This window comes from Aulonocara sp. 'chitande type north' Nkhata Bay, linkage group LG10 (assembly GCF_057382095.1).
Source record: "Aulonocara sp. 'chitande type north' Nkhata Bay isolate Kocher_YH1m ecotype deep benthic linkage group LG10, A_spYH_male_GT1.1, whole genome shotgun sequence".
Classification (NCBI taxonomy): Eukaryota; Metazoa; Chordata; class Actinopteri; order Cichliformes; family Cichlidae; genus Aulonocara; species Aulonocara sp. 'chitande type north' Nkhata Bay.
Genome location: NC_141353.1, coordinates 25919428 through 25942489, shown reverse-complemented (window position 1 = coordinate 25942489; position 23062 = coordinate 25919428). Strand labels below are relative to the sequence as shown.

The window sequence follows — 23062 nt, the reverse complement described above, 5'->3', positions numbered from 1 at the left end:
GTAGTTTTTATAAAGTGCCTCATAAACGATTCAATATAGGTAAATATGGTTTGGAAATATAGTGTTATTTAAAGGTGAACTTGGTGTTTCTGTGAAGAGAGAACTTTTTGTGAAAGATTAACTCTGATTATGTTTATTACAGTGATGAATCATGAGTGCACATTGTGACGCACAGATGTATTATCAACGAATCTTTAATCGTTGTTTTTGTTAGAAAGTCACTGGCTTTAGGACTGAGTCTGAGTGAGATCACTTGGCAGTTTTGCTGATACCGTACACAAACAATAAACTCCTTTAAATGGGCCTAGCGACCTTTATTTATGACCGAAAACTGAGAGGAATGAATACAATGCGGAAGGTAAGCCTGTTAAAGAAAGCGTGGTTAAAAGACAACGCTGTCTTTTGTTTTGTTTACATTTTTTTGGCCTTGACAACAAGGAGGTAAAACAGTGACATCATGGCCACAACGTGAAATGCACGGCATGCTTTCACAGAGCCATGACGTATTCTCTTTGGTTTGTGTTAGTAACTTCCCCAATAAACAGCGAGCCAATGAAACTGCACAGGAAGCAGCTCAGCGAACCAATCAGTGAGTAGCCTTCATAGGTCTCTGGTTGCTTCGGGCGGCGCTCTGTTTTTAGTAAAGGTAGACCACACAGCGTTAGACCGGAAATTATTAGATTTTTCAACAATACCCTAGTCTGACGCAATCTTCACATAATAATAACAATCATCATAAAAATAATATATCCTCAAACATCTACCATAATAGACGACATTCTGGGATATATGTTATGTATATTTACCAACCTTTGTCACTGTGTAAGTTTCAGAGTGTGGCAGAAATTTATTCAGACCATGTTTACTTGAGCTGTTTACATAAAATTAAAATTTACATACGTAGAAAAGTTGTAAAAGGTGGTCAATTAAAGACTCTTATTATTTTTTTCGATTATTTGCCGGATGCTAGTTTTTTTCTAGTTGCATTGTTGTTATGTTTAAGCCTAGCAAGTTCTTCTTCTTATTTTTTTCTTTTAGGTAAGGGTGTATTTCAGAACTTGTCCGCCGAGAAGGTTTTATTTCGAAGCACAACCGGAAGTTTGTTATTTGCTCGCCAGCGGCTCGACAAGGGTGGATCCTTAACTGTCACCTCTCCCTCCCTCTCCCAGTTTCAATTCAGTCAAATCATCACAGTGATCTGGCAGTTAGCGATACATGCGCCTATTAGTAAGAGAGTGATTAGCTTCTACTGTGGCCATTTTGTAAGCCCTCGAGAGACGGTAACCTCTGGGAGAGTCGTCTCCTAACCCGAATTAGCTAACGTGACAAACTGCAGCAAACCCGAAAACACACAGAAATGGACGAAAAGGCGTTTACGAAAGAACTGGATCAGTGGATCGAGCAGCTCAATGAATGCAAGCAGCTGTCCGAGGGACAAGTAAAAACACTATGTGAAAAGGTAAGATTTTATTTTTTAATTCCCTCCCTTAACTTATTGCTAACGTCTTCTCCCTCCTCACCGCCGCCTTCCAGACATTCTTAAAATGGCGTCTATCGTGTACATTTCACTGCGTTGTGCATGGATTTGACAATCATTACGAGTTGCCCCAGACTTCTGTTCTGTTTAAACAGCTTTACACCGCTAAATAAGAAATTACATGTGGTAGTTTTCGGGCTTCTTGGTGCTTTACCGGGCAGCTAGAATGACCCACAAGCTTTGAATTCAAGTCACATACCACATTTACAGCCCTTCTCATTCACACTGACAGTGACTGCAGCATCTCTTAGCCGTGCTACTGAGTGGAAGTGCTCTGCCTCAGTATTTATGTATGGAAGCTGTTAGAAAATAGTAAAAGAAAAATGTGGCCAGCTGGCATCAAAATGGAAAGAGATAAAGTTGATTTCTTGTGAGAAAGTCAGGCTTTTGGGCTCCTTTTATTTAGCCTATTAAGGTTTATTGTATCCAGTTTAGGTGCAGCCACTTGGAGCAATGAAAAGGTGAGGAAAAGCTTACTGTGTAGCTCTCGGCACAGGGTAATAAATCCAGCCAGTCAATTTATATCGAGGAGGGTTTTTTTCCTGCAATAAAAAAAGAAAAAGAAAGTTGGCACCTACTTAAGACATTTGGCCCTCCAATTATAACAAGTTATTTCTAAGTGGGGCTTAGTTTAGTCGAGCTTAAAATACATTTTTGGTTATCCAATGACCAAAAAAAATAGCATATTGCTCAGACTTGTTAATTAAGGTAACACAGTCTGTTTACCTTCACTACATGTGGATGAATAATGTTTGTTTATGTAGCCAAAGCCCCATCAGTGCCCTAAATGTGCTCTATAGTCTCTGCTGCTCCCAGCCAAAGATAACAAACATGAGAAACCACTGGGCTCTGCACTGTCCACCACTTCTTATTTATGCTAAATTACAATGCAAATGTATTTCCTGCTCCTTTGGTTCTGTATGCGTTGTTCTTAGGTGTTCTCATTCTTGTTCGCTGAGTGCAAAACTTTGTTTCACATCAAATGTTAGAATGACAATAAAAATCCTTTAAGCCAAGAAACACCCTGAATGAGGGCTAGTCTAAATGAGAGAAACGCCTCCTGTAATTCGGCACAATTCAGCAACAGCAGACACTGCAGTCTCCTAAAACACCGCAAGTCTTAATCAAGGCAATTTCCACAAACATCGTGCCATCAAAGTAATAATCTTGTTAGTTTTTAATTAGATGTGCCTAATAAACTGCCAGCTGATTGTGTGTGTGGTGCTTTTTTTTTTGCCCCTCAGCAGCTCTCACAGGTAGTCAGGAAACTGAGTCCATTATCTACCTTCTGTTTACTCATGTCTATAAATGGAGAGGATGACTTGTTCGAGGCAATAATGTGGGCGGTTTTCAAACTTAAACATGACCTAATGGATGAAAGTGATGCCTGGCCTGAATTGTAATTTTCAATTTGAGTTCCTTAGTCCTTTGCTCTATTTTTTTGCATCACTGCTTTGGAAACATAGAATTAGTTAAAAATAGCTGAAAAATGACTTGATGGTAATTTCCCTCAGACGCTGACCTTTGATGTTATCATCACAGTGTGAAGTTGACCTTTAAGCTGGTGTAAGGTGGTTCCTTCCTTTACTATTATAATTTTTTTTTTTTTTTTTAAACTAACCTTAATTAACTTGTTATGAGTGTTGTTATGCCCATATGCTTCTGCTTTGGTTGATAACTGGCCATTTGATTTTGTGGTCTGAGCTGAGCTTAACCCCAATCTCCCTGCTCTGTGCTGATTTCCGGCTCTGGATGTCTGGTTGTAAAGGAGCATTTACTCTTAAACATTTTACCACTGTTCTCTCCTCAGATTGTTTTAATTAATACTCTTTTTGTTTGGGTTTTGGATTTGTTTTTTGTGCTTTTTAATCCTGATCTTGATCTGTCTAGGATTTCTGTTTCTAGAAAGCTCTCTTGCCCAAAGCGTGCTATATATTGTTGCTGCCTTGGGTCATGGTCCATTTTTAGGCTTCCCCCTGCTGGAGAATTGACACCCTGTCCTCTGATTGTTAGATTTATGTGTCAGAAGTCAAGTGACTGACACCATAACTTGACAGCGTATATAGTGAATATTATAAATTTGCTGTTAGGCTTTATGCTGACAGAAGAGGCTTTTTCTTTTCTTTTTTTCTTTTCTTTTTGGACAGTCTTCAGAGTCTGTTTTTCTTTTTATGCTGCTACCATGTTTGGAGTTCTGTGTGCTGAAGTTTAAAGGTCTGGTATTCTCAAGTGGAACGTTAATCCCAATATTTGTTTCCATTTGAGTCCCAGTAATTTTAAATGCTCATTACACTGTGTATCAGGATCCCAAAAAGGGACGGGATCCTTTCCATAGGGCTTAGAGGGATGGTGGTGGTGGTGGTCAGTGCTTAGCTGGGCATATAAATTGGCCTTTTTATTAATGGAGTTAGTTGGAAAGCACACAGGGATTGTTTATACTAGCCTCTTTTATTTAGCACATAGTTTTTTTTCTGTATGTTGAACTATCTCAAAGACAGACGGATCTTGCGAACACTTGTTAATACAGCTATACTGGCACAGCACATTAGATCCCGACTGATATAGGATTTTTGAGAGTGATGACAATATTCAGGGATTTAAAATGTGATATCTCAGCAAGTCTTTTCTTTACAGACACACAAAAAATGATTTCTCCAACTGTAACTGAAGATTTTCCTTTAAATAAATCCTTACTGAGATATTATGATAATTCAGTTTGTTTACTTGTCATAATAAGTCATAAATTGCCCGTGTACTGTCCGCCAGACTCAGCCAGCTGTCATGTTTGTGGCATTGCAAGCACGTGTTGCTGACAGGGGAGTTGCAGGCTGCCACATCAACACTTATAACATGGTTGAAGGGTGTTTCTCCTGCCTCCTCTTTACCTTTTAAATCTCTATATATCATCTGTAATAAATACTGATATTGGTATATCAGCAAACGGCTAATAATTGAGTGATACATCTGCGATACAGCACATGTGCTGTAGATGGAAGAGCTGCACAAATGATGCAGCGTTCCTCTTTCCTGTTTCCTTCCTAATGGAGCAAAGATGCCATTAAAGCAGCTGAGGGTGGGTGGGTGGGGGGCTGTATCATTGTCAGGAGCCCAGTTTCTCCACACTGTCTACTTGTATCTGTCCATCCACCCCTCCCACCCAGTGAATGTTGTTTATACATTCAGCAGAAGGCTCCCACACAACATCCTCCCGGATTTTAAAAATAGCCGAGGATATGATTGATTGTGAGTTGCATCACTAACACTGTGAAAGCCTTTGTTGCTAAGGGGATCAGAGTGTGTGACTCAGGATAACACTGTTCATTGTGACTCAGATAGAGGCCGTGTTTGTTTTGGGGATGCGTGTGGGTGCAGAGGAATGAGATGTGCTGTGTAATCTGCCCTTCCAGTTGTCTCACAAGAAGGCCGGTCATACCAGAGCCTCAGCCTGGTGTCAGTGTGCTGAGAGGCAATGCTTTGAAGTGTTCCTCTGTTTAACGTGATTAATTGCGATTTTAATTTTTTCCCCAGTTTGCATTATCGTAGGCTCCTCACTCTTAAGAGTCTGGATGTTGTTGCAAAAGTTGTTTGTTTCACAGAAGTAAGATCATTGGTTTGACAATTTAGCACTGAGCCAGGTTTGAATTAGGTGACTGCAGACTGGGGTCTGCTTACTGGATACTGGTTTGATGTTGCCGTCAATTATGCAGAGAAAATGTGATTAAATGAATAATGTGTCACAGATGGGGAGAGTTAACCTTTTTGTGACCTTCTGCTTTTTCCTTTGGCCAAAAATAAACCTATTAAAGGGTTACATAATCATCCAGAGATGGTTTCTGTGTGTAATATTGTAAGCTCCTTATTGTATTATATGTAGATTTATATATTTTTTGGATTGGCCTCTTTTTTTTCTATTCTATTTATTTGTTCTCCTTCATCTTTTTGTGCTACTTTGTTTCTACTTCATTTAAGCCATATTTGTATAGCGTGTGTTTTTTGGTATTTTGGCTGCAGTCAGCCACAGTCATTTTCTTATCTTTCGAAACATGTTAACTTGGTCTACTTCATCTTGAATCTTGCGTTGGGTGAACCATCTTGAAGGGTAGATAAGAAATGCAATGACGCAGGTGTGTAGAGACCTCTAAAGTGTGCCACAGTGATGCAATAATTTGGTCACATTGCTGCAGTTGACCCACTTGTTAGAACTGATGTCATCTGCTTGACCTTTTTTTGTATCTCTGGTTGACTCATTAAAAAAACATCAGAAATGGATGTTTGCTCGGTGGTCTTTGAGTGCATCCAAGGCAAAATGAGTTGTGAAATACATGTCATCAAAATTCATACTGTCATAGCAGAAATGCTGATGAAATCAGACATAACCTGCCACCATTTGTCTGCTGCTCGTGTTAATTATTTTTACAGTGGTTTCACTCGGTGAGGTTGGCAGTATGCATAACATTCAGCTACCATAAATCAGGAGTGAGGTCATTGCTTGTGGTTACAGTCTTGCAGAGCTGTCAGATTTATTTCACCTGAAGCTGTCTGCAGGTGAGCCTTTGGCTGGTTCTTCCACACTGATGGGCTGATTTAGCTGACCAAAACTGCTGACTTCATGTCGGGGCTCTTGAATAAGCACTTTGTTGAACGCAGGCCGTCCTGCGCCTTGAGTGCAGTCGTAATCTGAGCAGAGTTTGCTCTCTGTGGCAGGTGTGATCTGTACTTTGGACGAGGTGCTTGAGTAATCAGTGCGGTCATCCTTTTTCACAATCACAGCTTTCCAGAGTACATACTGTTACTGGACATCTCGTGGATAAACAGTTGCCTCACACACTGTTTTGTGGATTTCACTAAATCCGATCTCAAATTTCGAGAAGTGAAAAGTCCTAACATCAGGTCACACTGTATTGATTTACCTTCTCCAGTTTATGTAATATTTAATCGGAAGTTAATCCCAGGTGATAAAAGTGACATTTTGTGAAGGATATTGACAGGCACCCCACCCCTTTTTTGTGCATAAAGCTATAAAGAGAAAGCACATTACATTAATCAAGTTATCAGTTTACCCAATCTGGGACGCAGAGGTGACACCTGATACGTCACTGAACACATTACACATCGACTTTAGTGTAAGGTTACAGAGCCGAAGATCAAATGTTACACCCAAAAACTTGTTAAGAGCGTTCAAATGATAAATGGATGGATGCAGACGCTCGTGGGTCGGTCACAAATACGAAGCCAAAGGCTCACATATCTTTTTGTGATTTCCTCACATTTCATTGTGTATGTACTCAGTGGAAAACCTTGATGTGTCGGTAGATAACAGTCCTCGTAGCTCTTTTCTTAACTGAGCTGTGCCTGACGTATTTGAGGCCTGGTTATAGAACAAAATGACTGGGTTTGCATCTCTGCCTATGCAGCTACTGTTGGAAAAACCCAGAAACTCTTTTAAAGGTTATCAAACCACATCTTTATTGAGAAATAATGAGATGTCAAAACTCGTCATGAAGCGTACAGAGGAGCTCGTCAAATTCCGTCTCTTTGCGGGAAAGAGTTCATTTGTTTTGTTGAACTTTATTTGCTCATATTTAATTGTGCTTCTATCTTTTTTGTATTATTTACCTTATTGAAATACTTGTTTTGGTTGCTTCTGAGTAAAAAAAATATAGTCGTAAAAGTCTAATTTATTTTATCTGTGTGCAGTTGCCGTTTTTATTGAAACTATTTTAGCTGGAGAGTTCCTCAGACATGGTGGATAACCTCAAGGCTGAGGAAATAACACATTTTATTTCTTTATTGAATTTATATTTCTCATCTGCCTTATTGGGAAAGTGAATAGTAGTCATTGTGCTCAATAACAAAAAACTGTTTAGATTCCTATCACTGTTGCGTGATTTTGCGAGACTAATTTAGTCTTTTTAGCTCTTCTCCAGTTATACAGTGTTTGAATTGCATGTTGTGCTTAATTAAACTGAAACTGTGAGCAAAGGAAATGAAGAAGTTGAGTGCAGAGCGGTGAAAAGTAAAGAGGATCCCAGACAGCCTGACCTGGCCTACTTAAAGTGCGTGTTTGTTTGCTTGTTTATTTCCCCTCACGCCACTAATAAGGGTTGGCGTGAGATTGGGATGAAAACTTATCGCTGTTTGACTTTAATGCAGACATCGAGAATATTCTCTTGGGCTTAGCAGCTCAATTGCTTTAAAGGCAGAAACAGCGGTCAGCCTGCCAAGCTAAGCCCAGTCACTGAAAAGCCTCCTGCCTCATGGCAGTATGGGCACGTGGAGGGGCGTGCTTTATATAGGTCAGCATTGTGCGGCGATGCAACTCTGTCCTTTTGACTCTGAGTTTGTCCCATCTGCTGTTGACAGGCCAGCTATAGCACTCTGACTCTGTCGATTCTCTCTCTCACCCTGTTGTTTAAAGGGGACAGTATGCACGGCTGCTCAGATTGCGTCGTTGACAAAACATTAGGCTTTCGTGGCTGGAAGAGAGCCACGTTAGACTGACTCCAGGAACGGGGCTTGTTGTGGGTGTCCAGATTTAGTATTGATGCTGTTTAAAGTGTTCTCCTATTGTTTTGTTTTAATCTGGCAACTGCAGCTAAAGACCGCATAACAAGCAGGCAGCTGGCTGGTGAAAATGATTCACAGAATGCCAGGGTATATTTTTAAGCTGGAAAAAAATACACATTTCTACCCCCTCCCCCCCAAAGAAAACCCTGCTCTGAACTGAGAGGCTCCAAAAAGTGGTTGTTCAAATAAAATATCAGCTTCAGGTTTTTGGTGTGTATTTTTCCTGTGTGCATTGAATGAGACAGCAGTATCCTATTTTTTTTCCACCCCCAGAAGCATTAGCTGTAGGCCACACAGTGACTCACGCTCGGCAGGTTTTCGACTGCTTCACGGTAAATTCTGAGTCGATTGAACTATGTCTAAGAATAACATTTCTCATCGCATCTACTTTTAGCTGTAGCGGTCATGTTACATTGCTACAGCACTTTTGGCTTTGGTTGAGTCCTCTTAAATGAATAATCAGAGCAAACCAAGTGTTTTTCCATCCAGAAGTGGCAGCAGCCAGTCTCCAATCATTTTTTTTTTTTTGGGTTGTGGAGCATCACACTAATTGATTTTTTTGGGAAATGTTGCAGTGCAGCCAGAGCTGCAATTCCAAGCACTGCAAGCCAGACCTGCAGGAAACTAATAAAAGACAGACACACACACACACACACGCATTTTAGAGGCTTACATCCATAGAGAGCTTCTGGTGGTGGTGTTTCGGTTTATGCTATAATCACTGTGTAGCATCTTAATGGATTCCCCGGAGGCTGATGTGGAAATTGGGGAGTGGGGATGTCAGGAAATTGTCCAGCTCTCAAATAAAGAACAAAGAATGACCCTGGAAATTACATTGTATTGTGCATGTGATTAACGGATCACATGACTTCCTCTGTGTTGGAACTAATCAGTGGCAGGTTTAGATGAATAAAACTTAAAATGTTCTTAGGCCATTGTTGCTTTGTCCCAGCTGCCTTTTGGTATTTCAGACTTGTACATTTTTGGCATGTTTCGGTAGTGGGGATCATTTGTTTTTCAAACCCTGAACCAGGCAGATTTATTTATTGAATTATTTCTTTTTTCCAACCAGGCAAAGGAGATCCTGACAAAGGAGTCAAACGTTCAAGAGGTGAGATGTCCGGTGACTGTGTGCGGAGACGTGCACGGCCAGTTTCATGACCTCATGGAGCTGTTCAAGATCGGAGGGAAGTCTCCAGACACAAACTACTTGTTCATGGGAGATTACGTGGACAGAGGGTACTACTCTGTAGAAACCGTCACTTTACTAGTAGCACTAAAGGTATGTGATATGTTCTGACATTTGACTTTGTCTAAACCTGAAATGTATTCATTTATTTATTTGAATGAGAATAAAAAAATAACATTCAGATCTTTTCTCTGCTATTTTTTTTTTTTTCCTCAGGTTCGCTTCCAAGAGCGCATCACAATCCTCAGAGGGAATCACGAGAGCAGACAGATCACGCAAGTGTATGGCTTCTATGACGAGTGTCTACGGAAATATGGTAACGCCAATGTTTGGAAGTACTTCACAGACCTGTTCGATTACCTGCCCCTCACTGCCTTGGTAGACTCTCAGGTAAGAATATAAACTCGGTTTCACATATGTAAGCGTAATGTTCTGAAAGAATCAAACATTAGTAGAGGAAATATTAATTAGATTCATGTTTCCTTCCTCTCCCTCTAGATTTTCTGCCTTCATGGAGGCCTGTCACCATCCATAGATACACTGGATCATATTAGGGCATTGGACCGTTTACAGGAAGTGCCACATGAGGTAACAATGACATTTTAAATACATCTATAATATTTGAAAGCTAAATTGAGCTAATAAGAGTGGCTGTTTAAGTCCATCCAGCCCATAAACCAATTTGTTTCCTCCTTGTCTCCTGTAGGGTCCCATGTGTGACCTGCTGTGGTCGGACCCGGATGACCGCGGTGGCTGGGGCATCTCTCCGCGAGGAGCCGGCTACACATTCGGTCAGGACATTTCGGAGACTTTCAACCACGCCAACCGCCTCACATTGGTGTCCCGTGCCCACCAGCTGGTTATGGAGGTATGTCACTGGCTCATTTGCATACAAATAATCCATCTGCTGCTGAGGGGTGAATAAGCTCAGGAAAGACGGCTTGATTCCAACCGGCAGTCAGCACGCTAATATGAATTTAACTGCAACAAAGAGCCGTTACGATAAATAGCTCCTCCAACCTTTGGAAGTGCACTAACCGTACAAAAAATGGAGTTGAAAGCCTCGCTGCTACAGAGAACATCGGGACAAAATGGTTATATCACCATCAACCAGTCATACAGAGTTCAAGGGCGAGTTCAGTTTTAGATTTGCATTAGAGTTGCAGTTTATTCTGAATTATACATTTCCAGTGAATAATGCATCTGCCTCCCTCAGGGTTACAACTGGTGCCACGAGAGGAACGTGGTGACAATATTTAGCGCTCCCAACTACTGCTACCGCTGCGGCAACCAGGCGGCAATCATGGAACTAGACGACACCCTAAAATACTCTTTGTAAGTACCGAAAAGTCCTAAATCCTTTAGGTTTTATTTTAAACCCTGTAAAGTCTAAGGCACGATGCATTCTGGTAGCTTTGGGACCCAGCTGTAATTGTATATAAAACATATAGTGGTTAACAAATCGTATTTATTCTTTCTACTCCTTCTACCCAGCTTGCAGTTTGATCCAGCGCCTCGCAGAGGGGAGCCCCACGTCACTCGCCGCACCCCAGACTACTTCCTGTAAACTCTGATTATTGATTGCCCTTTGACATTTGTACAGTATGACTTTCAACTGATGACAACATGAACTGGGAGGGTGAGAGACTTGGGGTGGAGCAGGAGGCACACCGGTACACATTGTATATCAACACACACGAAAAAAACAACTATTTAAGCATTTAGCAAAAAACAATGTCCGTGTCTGAGGATGGACCAAAAAGTGTGTGCCATAATCATAACAATATCCATTGCCGAGGACTTGTATTGCGAATCTTCCCATTATATGGAAAAAAACAAAACAGAAATGTTTAAATTCCCTTTCCTGTTACTGTGTAGCTGGACTGATGGCACCGAGGTCCAAGACATAAATTTTGCTACTCTGAATGCGGCTGTTTGAGTCCCACGCGCCATGGCTTATATTGAGTAGATCTGAACGTGATCTGTTTGCACTTTTGTAAATGAAAAGAAATGTAACATATGTCAAAATATGGAAAAGATTTCACACTACAGATGTTTGTTTGTTTTTTTCCCTTTTTCTTCTTCTTCCCAACCCAAGCTCTACACAAGGTTTCTTGTTCTTGTTTTTTTTAATTAATTATTTTTTTTTGCTTTGTTTTGTTTTGTTTTTTGCAGTCACACAGCTTGGTGTTTAAGATTACATGGAGTGTTCATCCACTTCAGCTCACTGACTCCCTCTGAGCTACAGCATCTGTATTAACCAAACAATTTTATTAATAAAGACGAAGGTGGCTTCTTGATGTGAATATGCTCTTGTGTTTTTGCTTGTTTGTTTGTCCTCATATAAAACAATGTTATGGTTTGAATTACACTGTCCTTGCATTGTCCTGGGATTAAATTTCAATGTACATTGATGCCAACATTTACCACAATTTTGCATTTTCCCAGCGATGGATTTCAAGTATGAACGTGAGCACCCAGTTATTTTTTTTTTTAAATCTTTTATCTCTTAGGAATGCTAATTAGAAGTGTTTTACTTATGATGATAAGTACTTTATCTCATATTTGGGGAATTATTTTTTGTTATAGCAATTTAAGTGATGATGCAAAGCCAATAATAAAATCTGGCAGATGCCTCTCAGCCAGATATCACTGTTTTATAGAAGGTGATAGCATGTGGTTAAGACTTCCGATGGCTGTCCTTGTCTCAGCAGAGCTGAAACAGACTGTTAGAGAAGGTGGTCAGGATCCACCATGATGGTTTGCTCTCCACCAGTGCTTCAAAAGTGTCCAGTTTGCTGCTAATCACAGAGCTATCCTTGCTAGGCAGTTAATTTACTCAGTTGGTATCTCAGCTCTAAAGCTGCTCCTCCCCCAGCCAACCACAGTACAGGGAACATCAGTCACTACATCTCAGTGATAAAAAGTCTTCATTACTTTGCTGCATCCATTGATTTTTGAGGAAACCAAGCTTGCCCTTCTCATTCTGGTATACAACCTGTTGTCTATGTAGAAGCCCAGGTACCTGCACTCCTCAACCACATTAACAGGGTGAGTACCGGCAGTGGAGCTGTCCTCTTCCTTTCTGAAGTCAAGCACCATCTTTCTGGTCTTGTTCACATTCTGAAGCAGGTGATTGCTCCTAGACCACTCCACAAATTATGAGGTGAAACCTCAAAGAACATTAATATCCCCAAAGATAAGTGATCTTTTATGAACTTGGATGCTTATAGAACTAATACATTACAATTTATTAAAATGTTGACTGTATCTGACTTTTTATTTTTTAAATTAAAGTTTTTAGCTGTCATAACACCCACTGTGAATTTTTTTTGTGTCCTACTGCAGCTAAAGTGCTGTGATGACTTACTATTTTGAAATTAAGTGGCATCAATTCAAGGATGACTTTCAATGAACACTTGAGCGCACCATGGAAACCGCTTGAGAGGATCCGTAATAGGGGAAAAGCGCCATCCAATGGTAGCTCTAAATACTACAATAAACGCTGCGGTTTGATAAACACCACATGCAGGGATATAATTTGGAAATTACTGTATGAAACAAGGCTTATTTAATATAATCTATCCCAAGTGAATCTTATATTCGTGAATATCTTTATATTTAAGATAGCATTTAGAATAACAGAATTTATTGCACTGATTTATAAACAATTAAAGTCATTGAAATGATTAACCTTCCTGTCGTGTTCGAAACGATGAGGCATGCTTTTAGCTTCAAAAGCTGAGAAATTTCTTTGTTATAATAACTGGGTTAAACACAAACTATAACAATATAGCTGAACTGATTAGAATAGTATGTAGCGCTATACATCCATCAATCCATTCTTTTCTGCTTATCCAGGGGGGACAGGTATAACGGTCGACCATCCAAAACAACGGACAGTGAAGAAAAGAGTGCACAAGGGGGAGCAGGTGGTTATATGATATGGAAACAGTGACCCCAAACAAGAGAGGAGGCTTAGCTGGAGGTGGCAGAGCCGAAGATGTTCAGATTTTTTATTTGGGAGTGAGCAGGATGGACAGGATTAGAAATTGGTATAGCACAGGGACAGTTTAGGTTGAGCAGTTTGGAGATAAAGTTAGAGAGGCGAAGCTGAGATTTTTTGGACATGTGCAGAGAAGACAGAGTTGATATACAGGACAAAGCATGATGAATAGGGAGCTCCCAGGCAGCAGCAGAAGAGCAAGACCACAGACAAGGAAGAAAAGCAGAGGGTTTTTCTGACAGGACAGGATACTGGGGTGATGATTGAGATGATGCTCAGCAGATTGTTAAAGGGAACAACCAGAAGAAAAAGATTATAATTACACAGCAATGTTAAACATCTCAAATGTTTGAGACTTTGCTAGACTGTCTTAGTAAAAAACAGTCTAGAAAAGGTAGGACAGCATTAAAGTGGGCCAATGTACGCTTTAACAACCCCCACCAGGCGTGGAGAGGCATCCAAGCCCTCGCCAACTACATGGCCAGAGCCTTCCAACCCTTAACAGCAGCCTCAAACTTGCAGAGGAGCTCAACACCTTCTTTGCTCAGTTTGAGACCACCACTTGTCCTGCTGGTGGTCAGAAAATAACCTGAAGCTGAAAGTCCTTAAAAGAAAAGAACTCATAATGGACTTCAGGAGGCACAGACAAGTCCACTACCCTCTCATTATAAATGGAGAACAGGTTGACTCTGTCTTCATCTTCAGGTTTCTGGGCACCCACATCTCTGCTGATCTCACCTACAGCCACAACACCAACATCCTGGTAAGGAAGGCCCAGCAGTGGCTGCACTTCCTCCTTGTCCTTAGCCAGGATAACCTGCAGCAGAAGCTGCTGCTGGCTTTCTACCGCTCCTCAGTGGAGAGCGTGCTCTCCTACTGCCTGGGTAGGCAGAGGCCACAACTGAGAACAGGCTGCCCAGAGGGTAATTAACACCACCCAAAATATAATTGGATGGTCTCCACCCCTGGAGACCATCACTAGGTCCTCCTGTCTAAGGAAAACCAAGACAGGTGACCCCTTGCACCCCGCTCACCACCTGTTTGACCTGCTGGCCTCTGGTCGGTGCCTCAGATCAGTGGAGGCCACACCTCCAGACTCACAAACAGCTTCTTCCCCTGGGTCTTTCGGGCTGTCAACAAACACTATCTCTCTAATGTGTGAGTTGTTTTGTATATTGTATATTGTTTTGTATACATTCCCTCTTGGCTGTATATATTTCTTCTGTTTGCTTTTTATTCTTGCTGTCCGCCACAGTTGGTGTGGAGCACCCACAATTTCGTTGTACACGTACAATGACAATAAAGGGCTATCCTGTTCTATGCTAATATACGGGGGGAAAGTATGCAAACCTAACATGCCTATCACATTATACTTATACATATATCTTGGAATAATTTAAGAGACTTGGGATATTTCAGAATACCAAAGGCAGAAGGACCCTGAGATTACCAGTCAAAGAAGGGTGGATAATTTGAGCCCATACTTAACCCCTCCACTACGAGGAAAAAAGGCGTATTAGTCGCCGGAAGGCAGGCTCAGGCTCTTAGGTTGGTCCAGGGACTACCACCGGTTGTCTGTGTTTGCGCGTCTGTCGGGTGCTGCTGCTGACTACAGAGGAAATTGACCTCTGGATTAGCGTTAAAACAGTCACGGTACGTAGCTTAGTTAGCCCAGGTTGAGTTTTGCAGCTTGGGATGAACTGCTCTTTGTTTAATTTTGCTTGTGTCTTTATTTGAAGAGCCTCGCTGTGGCTGCTAAGAGGCCTCAACTAACGTCGACATTAGGCGTTAGCTTAGCTATAACATTGTGCATGGTAACGCTAGCTTCCTGGTTAGCCTAAATTTTAACCGATAATATTAAAATATTATGGTTGAGCAAAAAGCAGCGAAGACAACTTTTATGTGTTTTAAGTAATAACACGCAACAGCTTCAGTTGTCTATAAACTGTATTCAAATAAAAGGTAGCTGCTCGACTAGCATTGCCGCTGTTTAGCCCGTGTCGTCGGTAGCTAATCGTTGGTTAGCTCGAGGTAAGCTTTAACGTTTGTTTTGAGTTTGTCTAATACTAAGGTCCGCACAGGTAATTTTTAGTTATTTATTTAGTGGGATATTATTACCGTATTCGACTAATAATCATGTAAACGATCTTTTTTGCGATAGCTGACACATTAACTCCCAGACGTAGAATAGCAGATGCTAATGCGTGTTCACTACTAAGGTTCGTAAGTTTGTTTTTTCAGAAGTGTTGTCTCCTTGCACAGGCTTTTAATATCTTAACGTGTTGCCTTATAGATAATGCCCACAATAAAACTACAGAGTTCTGATGGGGAAATCTTCGAGGTGGACGTTGAGATAGCCAAACAGTCTGTCACCATTAAGACCATGCTTGAAGGTAAGTGTTGAATCACGGTAAACGTTTTGGTTATCAAGTCACAACTGCCATAAATAGGACACCCCGCAGTTAACAAATATAGGGTTTATACTTCATTTAATTAAACCATAATATGGACATAGGCTACAAATGTGTAATGTTTGAATCTTTTGACAGATTTGGGAATGGATGATGAAGGAGATGATGATCCCGTTCCCCTTCCTAACGTGAATGCTGCCATCCTCAAGAAGGTACAGAATGCTCATATTGAAGTGTCCAGTGGGTTTTTTGTTCACACACAGACTGTGGGTGGTGTTTTGTTGGATGTGGGAGGGGTTGATTCCTTGCTTCCTGAGATGCTATTAACTAATGGCGTTCATCTCACCTGCTCTGGAGAAGGTTATGTTTTAGATCCATGCTTCCCAAATGGTGTATGTTGTGAGGCAAATGCCCTGGAGTTTTCTTACAACCTTAGTTTATTATAATATGAGCAAGTGATGAATGAGCTGCTTTATCAGCAGACCTACTTGGTACACACTAATTTCCCATACATAGGCAAATTATATTTACCAAAGTTTAAGATGGAACCCCAGCCTGTTGTGTGGCCTGACACAAAGGTTCCGATTGATAAGGACGATGAAAATTTGAGAGGGGGAGTGAATGACTTTCTTTGGTAAAGCAAGTAAACACTGGTCCACAGATTTAAAATGAATAAATGTCCGAAGAAAGCAGTGTTAAAGCTACCTCTCATGGCTTTAGGTGGTCAGGGTTGGCAGAAATTGTTTGGCCATATAATCATTTGCTAATCTAAAAAAGAATTTGGAAGAAGAGGCCATAGAATCTGTGTGCCTTGAATTTTTGGGCTTTGCTCGTGGTTGTAGTTGGGAGGCAAATGTAAATGAAAGCGCTAGCTTCTAGCCTGTGATGGTGTCCTCGAAGATGATGTAGACTTTTGTATATGGTGAGAGGGTCTAAGCAGAGCTCGTAAGTGGCAAAGAGTGGTACTTTGTGTCCTGCGGGTAAGCTCGCCTAAGAATTTGAATTGGGTTTGGTTGTCTTCCACTTATAGTTTTAACATTTTAGCACTGCCAGGCTAAAGCTGAAAGAATAAGCTGAAATGATCTTCTGTGCCAGTCAATCAAAACACATCTTAGAAGCACATTGTAATAATCTAGGAAACTTGTGTTATAGCTGGACAGTGTAACAGTGTTATAGCTGGAAAGAGCTGCTGATGTATTTTCTGAGCGTAATGGGCTCAGATGTGGTTCAGAGTTTCAACAAAATCTGAACATCAAAGTTTTGAGGTGGACCTGGAAAAATGGACAAAATGCGATCGTTTCTCATCCTCAGTTTTACCTTTTTATTTTCATGCCAGCAAATCATCTAATCACAATTTTGGCAACCGAGAAGTCCTGATTTTTATATATATTTTTTCTCCTTACTACTCTCATTCCTACACTTTCTTACAAGGAGGTAACGACCTGGAATCTGTGTGAATTGATCCTAATTTGTGGCAAAGAATTGCCATTTAATTTTGGTATTCAAACCTTTTATGGGCAGTTTAAACAGCTGATGGGTGCTGTGCATAATGGGTTACCTTGGTTAAAACCACATGTTTATTTGTTATTGTCTGTCTTTCTTTTTCAGGTGATTCAGTGGTGCACTCATCACAAAGATGACCCCCCTCCTCCTGAGGACGATGAGAACAAGGAGAAAAGGACAGATGACATCCCTGTATGGGATCAGGAGTTCCTCAAAGTGGACCAAGGCACCTTGTTTGAACTCATTCTGGTAAACATACTTGAATTATTTTGCATTTTCTTTGGATTGAACTACAACTAACAGGTGTAAGCAAAACCTTGCCCTATACCTAACTAGGGGTGGGTTTTTATAATCGATTCATCGATTAAAATCGATTCTGGCTTGGATAACGTAAAATCGATTCATTAAAATCCTGAATCGATTTTTTAATATAAATTTATTTTGTCCGAAATGCCAGAATCTCTGGTGACATCTCACAAAATTTCAAGAACCACCAAACAGTAAATGAGAGCAGGTACAGGGATTCTTCACATAGACTTAAACACAGGGCGTGACCCGCGGATCAGAATCAGTTAGATGTCGCCTTTCTCACAGTCGGGGCTGAAAGCCGACAGCTCGCTGATCCGGGTCCGCGCTTTGTGTTCACGCCCTTTATGCGCTGATTCTAAGGCTGTTAGTTTGATCTCTCTCCAAACAATATTGACCGAACCAGCAGCAAAAGAAGATCCAAACGCTTCACATAAACATCGTCATGAATTTACTCTTTTACTGTTTTGCTTCCATTGCGATGCGCAGCTCTCCCTCTCTCCCTCTCCCTCTCTCTTTCTCTCTCTCTCTCTCGAACAGTTTTGCTTTCTTCATTATTCGCTTGCTTGTTACACAAGTCTACTGTTGCTTACAGCGCTGTCGGCCGCTGTTTTTTTCCCTTTTACATTCTTCCGAAAAGAAAACCTCATTTCTGCTGTTCAATACTGAACAAATTTAAACTTTTTAAAATTATTCAAAATGCAAAATGCTTAGCCGTGTCTCTAATAAAACCGCTGTAACGTCAGAGGTAATGTTCATTAATTAATGGTTTTCTTTCGTTTTTGATGTACTGCAGAATATTTTTATAAAATCCCAGGCCAGGAAAATCACCTACATGTTTTTCTGTGTTTTATCTTCAGCTACTTTGACACAAAGGCATCTGCTGTGATGCTCACAGCTTGGATAAAGTCTTGCGAGTGTCAGCTTCCTTTTTATAGATACAAAAATATGTAAATGTACTGATCTGAATTATATTTCTGACTGTCAAAATTTCCCAGATTTAAATTGAATCGAATCGAATCGAATTAAATCGAATCGTGGATCGAATCGATTCGGGACCTTGTGAATCGGAATTGAATCGATTCTAGAAATCAGTGACGATACCCAGCCCTATACCTAACCTTAACAGCAACCCCTGCACATGGTTGATTATCACATCATTGCAAATGAATCTTACTGAGTTGTCTATATTTGTATTGAAGCAGTTTTAATAGAAAAAGGACCTTTTTAAAACAAAAGAAAACAAAAACAGTGGTTAACAGATGCTCAGTTAAACTGCAAGCCTGTCAATGGTGTCCCTGCAGTTAGCTACAGTGAAGTATCCCTCCCTTTCTTTGCAGTGACTGTCACATAATCCCACTGATGTGTCTGTCACTTAATCCTCCTTCTCTGAGTCCTGAGCTGCTGCACTTCACCCAACCTTTTTTATTTATTTTTTGTTTTTGTTTTTCTTTATGTCCTCCTCCACTGCTTCTTTCCTGGTGCCTCTGTCTTAAGCCAGTTTTTGGTTATGGCCTTCTTTGCTGCAGAAAGGAGAATTTTAGCCAAGTAGTGGTCTTTACATGTACAGCACCTTCAAAGTATCCAAGATACAAAACAAGGCAAGTTCTGGGAATTATATAATCTAATATATCACAGAGAGGTGAGTGAATTTTGACCCAGAAAGTGTGAAATTTTTCTACATTTCTAGAAAATGTGTGTATGATCAGCTTCCAACACTGTTGTGTATTGGTTCGTTTATTTTTAATCTTAGGTGTAATAAAAAAGCAAATTAGTTTTTTCCCAAATGAATTTTCTCCACTTTAATGATTGAGTTGTTTTTATGTTCTTTCCACGTTTCATACCACACTTTCTCAGTGATGTTTTGAAACCAAAGTCCAGTTGTCCTGGTCTAAATTTTTCATCGAAAGCAACCCATTTTAGCAATCCAAGCTCTTTACCAATTCCTAACTCCTTTACTGTGCCATATCATATATTTAATTTAAAGGATATTATCGGGTTCCTATCTTGGTCTTTAGTTATGTATTCAGGCGTCTTTTTTAATACCTATGTTTGTTTGAATTGGGACATGGAGTGTGGAGAGCTCCACATCCTTCCAGCGAGCCCCATAATCATCACTACACCAATATGTTATCTGGCGTATCTGTGCAGCATGAAAATATTCTTTTAAATTCCTTTCTCTCTCTCTCTCGATCAAAGGCCTTTTTCTTTGTCAAAACGTATCAACTGAGCCGGTATATTGTCTTTATGTAGTTGCTATATAATGTGTAGGGTCCTTCTAATATCTTGTGCCGGTTTATTTTTGACAAAACCTGCTTTGTCCTCCTCTATCAGGTCTGGTATAAATGACTGGAGCCTATTGGCCTGCATTTGAATAGCGCTTTTCTAGTCCCTAAGGACCCCAAAGCGCTTCACACTACATTCAGTCATTCACCCATTCATTCACACACTGGCGATGGCAAGCTACATTGTAGCCACAGCTGCCCTGGGGCGCACTGACAGAGGCAAGGCTGCTGGACACTGGTGCCACCGGGCCCTCTGACCACCACCAGTAGGCAAACATGGGGTTAGTATCTTGCCCAAGGATATTTGGCATGCAGCCTGGGATCGAACCACCCACCTTCTGATTAGTGGCTGACCTGCTCTGCCACCTGAGCTACAGCTACAGCCACCATTAAGACTGCAGTGTAGATTTTATAATCAACATTTAACACTGATATAGGCCTGTCATTTTGGCAGTATTCCTTTTGTGTTTGTGCTTTTGGTAGTACTGTGATAATTGCCTCCCTCCAAGAGAGGGAATCACATGTTTAGTGCGACTCTAACTAAAAGTCAGGTGGAGTAAGGGTATCAGTTCTTTTCCAGATTTCTTATACCATTCAGCAGGAAACCCATCACTGGATTTCACCCAACTTTTAACGTTATCTTCTCTTTATTGGGCGTAATGACAAAAGGGTACGATATCACAAGCTATAAAGACAACACTATGCTATGTCGTGTGATTTTAATCGCTGTTTCGTAAGTGTTCAGGTGCTTTCCCAAAAACGGCCAAAAAAAGAACACAAGCTATTCTCTGAAACTACTTTTTAATGGTTTGTGGGTTTGTGCTTCACAACAGTGCTCTCGGTGCCGCATCAGAACTATGATGCGGTCTTAGGGTCAAAAGCTCAACAAACCTACCAACAACTTTTGACATGTGGTGGCGGCGGACAGTAAAAACAAGACCTTCAGCTGGCAGGAGGCAGAGAAACCAAAGCAGAAGGAAAGTTGATGTTTTGCGTTACAATTAAGGGAATTATTCCACATTTGTTTGTATTGACCACAGGAGGCAAACGCTTTTCTCATGCACTCTGTGTGTGGGGTTTTTTTTCCCCGCTAAACAGGTCTCGAAAGGCTTGACATTTTTTTTTGCTTGAGGTTTTAAATGTTAAGGTTGTGCTTTACACTGAGAAGTCCAAATACTTATGTGAATTAATGCATTTATAGTGTTGTAGCTTGTGTTGTATAGTTGTCTCCCAAGTACTCTGTGTGAGAGAGAGGGAGAGCGGCGTGCATTCATATAGTTGAGCTGTGGAAATGGCATTTTTCTTTATGTATTCAAACTTCACAGTTGGCAAAATCTACTTGAATCTACAAGGACCTGTCACAGGTCTGTGAAATATCCTACTGGCTGTAGCAGAATTGGTTTAAATGGAAATGGTCTGGCTCTGGAGTGCTGATCCAGAGTCAGCAGCTGGAGTTGATAAATAGTGGCTTTTTTCTTTTTTCTTTCTTTTTTTAAATTGTAATCACTTTTATGCACCTTTCTATATACAGTGTTTATTTTCTCTTGTAGTCCTTTTAATATGCTTCATCTTTCTTAGAAAAATTATTTCTTATACTTTATTTATTTCGCTCAGTGGCCAGTTCAAGCAAGACACAAATGTTGCTTAGCAACAGCTGGAGGTCTGGTGGTTTGGGCAACTGTGTTTAGAAGAGGGAGGGATTTGGAAAGACTCATTTATTCATTTAAAAATAAAAAAATTAAAAAAAAATTTCCCCTCCACCTTTCTCAACGTGTGAAACAACATGGAGTGATGTTGAGGTTCATGTAAAATGTAACCTTAGCAATGCCTGGAAGAGATGGATAAATGGGTGGTGTGTCTGTAGCTTCGTGGAAATGAAAGCGACGGTCCTGCGTCAGTAACCTGAGTTGACCCCACCCCCCGTGACTTGAATATGTTTACAAGCACAAAGGCTGAGAGGAAGGGGTTCAGAAGAGCACAGCAGCTGCTCCTGTGCCTTATGAAAATCAATGCAGAAGTCTTATTAAGCAATCACTGCTCAGCATATGTAAGGCTAAATGGTTTCTACAGGGTAATTTACTTAAGGACGATGGGAAAGGTGTGGTGTGTGGGGGTTTTTTGTTTTGTTTTTTAAAATAAATTGTATATAAATGCTTTTCAGGGATAACTATCATCCCTCATCAGACTGGATTGGTAATTCAAAATACGCTTTTTACTTTATTCAGGTGTAAATAACAAATCCAAAACACAATATGCTTTGTTGGGTTCAGAGATCTAAGTGTTGCTGAGGTATCAGTTGTCCTTGTGTGCTCTTTCACCGCCTCCCTCCCTCCTGCAGCTCCTCATTCATATCTCCATGTTTCTGTTTAGGCCGCCAACTATTTGGACATCAAAGGCCTGTTAGATGTCACCTGCAAGACGGTGGCCAACATGATCAAAGGCAAAACCCCAGAGGAGATCAGGAAGACTTTCAACATCAAAAATGATTTCACAGAGGAGGAGGAAGCCCAGGTACTTATTCCAACCCATCAGCTGTCTGTCAGAAAACAAAAGACTTTCATAAGCAATGAGAAATCACTTGGATGTTGCGGATGGGATTAAAATGGTGATCACAAAGTTGCCTTCCACACCTTTGTGGATTATTAATTTGTCCCTCTCTTCCGCAGGTACGCAAAGAGAACCAGTGGTGTGAAGAAAAATAAGAGGAAGATCTTGCCAACACTACCACACTGAAAAGGATTCTCTCTGCTAACTGGTTGCACTGGCGTTGTTCATACTTGTTAATATTTACATTTAGTATATTTAGAGCCACATCCCTCGCTCCCCCACCACCATCACTTTTCCTTAATTTCTGATAATAGCATGACTATTTTAACTTGCCTGTGTGGTGTCATTAATTTAAAGCCAAGCTCTCTTCTGTTTGCGCACACTCACGTTGTGTATTGACATAAAATAAATGGTCCTGGTTTCACAGCTTTGTATCCTTTTAAAGATTCGAAGACTCCTCAGATTTCCCCTGTTATTAACTGCTCTGCCTTTTTTTTTTTTGTTTGTTTTTTTTAAACTTGACATTGTTTTCTTTTAGGTTAAGTGAATGAATAAAATGCATTTTTTGACAATGGATATGCGAGGGTGAATTTGTTTTCTTCTTTTTGCTCTGTAAATGTGTCCATTTTGTGAAACCATGTCAAGGAGACGTTTATAGGAAAAGTGAAGTTTGAGGTAGAATGATTACTTTGTTTTTAAATGCATAATGTC

General features: G+C 40.6%; 2 protein-coding genes across 4 annotated transcripts; both read left to right on the top strand.

Annotated features, from left to right (window-relative positions):
• Window positions 1-1058: 1058 nt before the first annotated feature.
• Window positions 1059-11934, top strand: ppp2cab (protein phosphatase 2 catalytic subunit alpha b). Its single transcript, XM_086309285.1, has 7 exons — window positions 1059-1459; window positions 9177-9386; window positions 9510-9683; window positions 9792-9881; window positions 10000-10161; window positions 10510-10628; window positions 10788-11934. Exons 1-7 carry the CDS (start codon window positions 1358-1360, stop codon window positions 10858-10860), a joined length of 930 nt encoding a protein of 309 aa, XP_086165411.1. The 5' UTR covers window positions 1059-1357; the 3' UTR covers window positions 10861-11934.
• A 2472-nt stretch (window positions 11935-14406) lies between these two features.
• Window positions 14407-22927, top strand: skp1 (S-phase kinase-associated protein 1). 3 transcript variants are annotated; one of them, XM_086309283.1, is made up of 6 exons: window positions 14407-14457; window positions 15593-15692; window positions 15849-15922; window positions 17319-17462; window positions 22175-22315; window positions 22471-22927. In XM_086309283.1, the coding sequence occupies exons 2-6, from the start codon at window positions 15596-15598 to the stop codon at window positions 22504-22506; spliced, it is 492 nt and encodes a 163-aa protein (XP_086165409.1). In that variant the 5' UTR covers window positions 14407-14457; window positions 15593-15595; the 3' UTR covers window positions 22507-22927. The 3 variants fall into 3 exon arrangements, with proteins under 3 accessions (XP_086165409.1, XP_086165408.1, XP_086165410.1); XM_086309282.1 differs by lacking the exon at window positions 14407-14457 and adding an exon at window positions 14793-14952; XM_086309284.1 differs by lacking the exon at window positions 14407-14457 and adding an exon at window positions 15190-15330.
• Window positions 22928-23062: the final 135 nt, after the last annotated feature.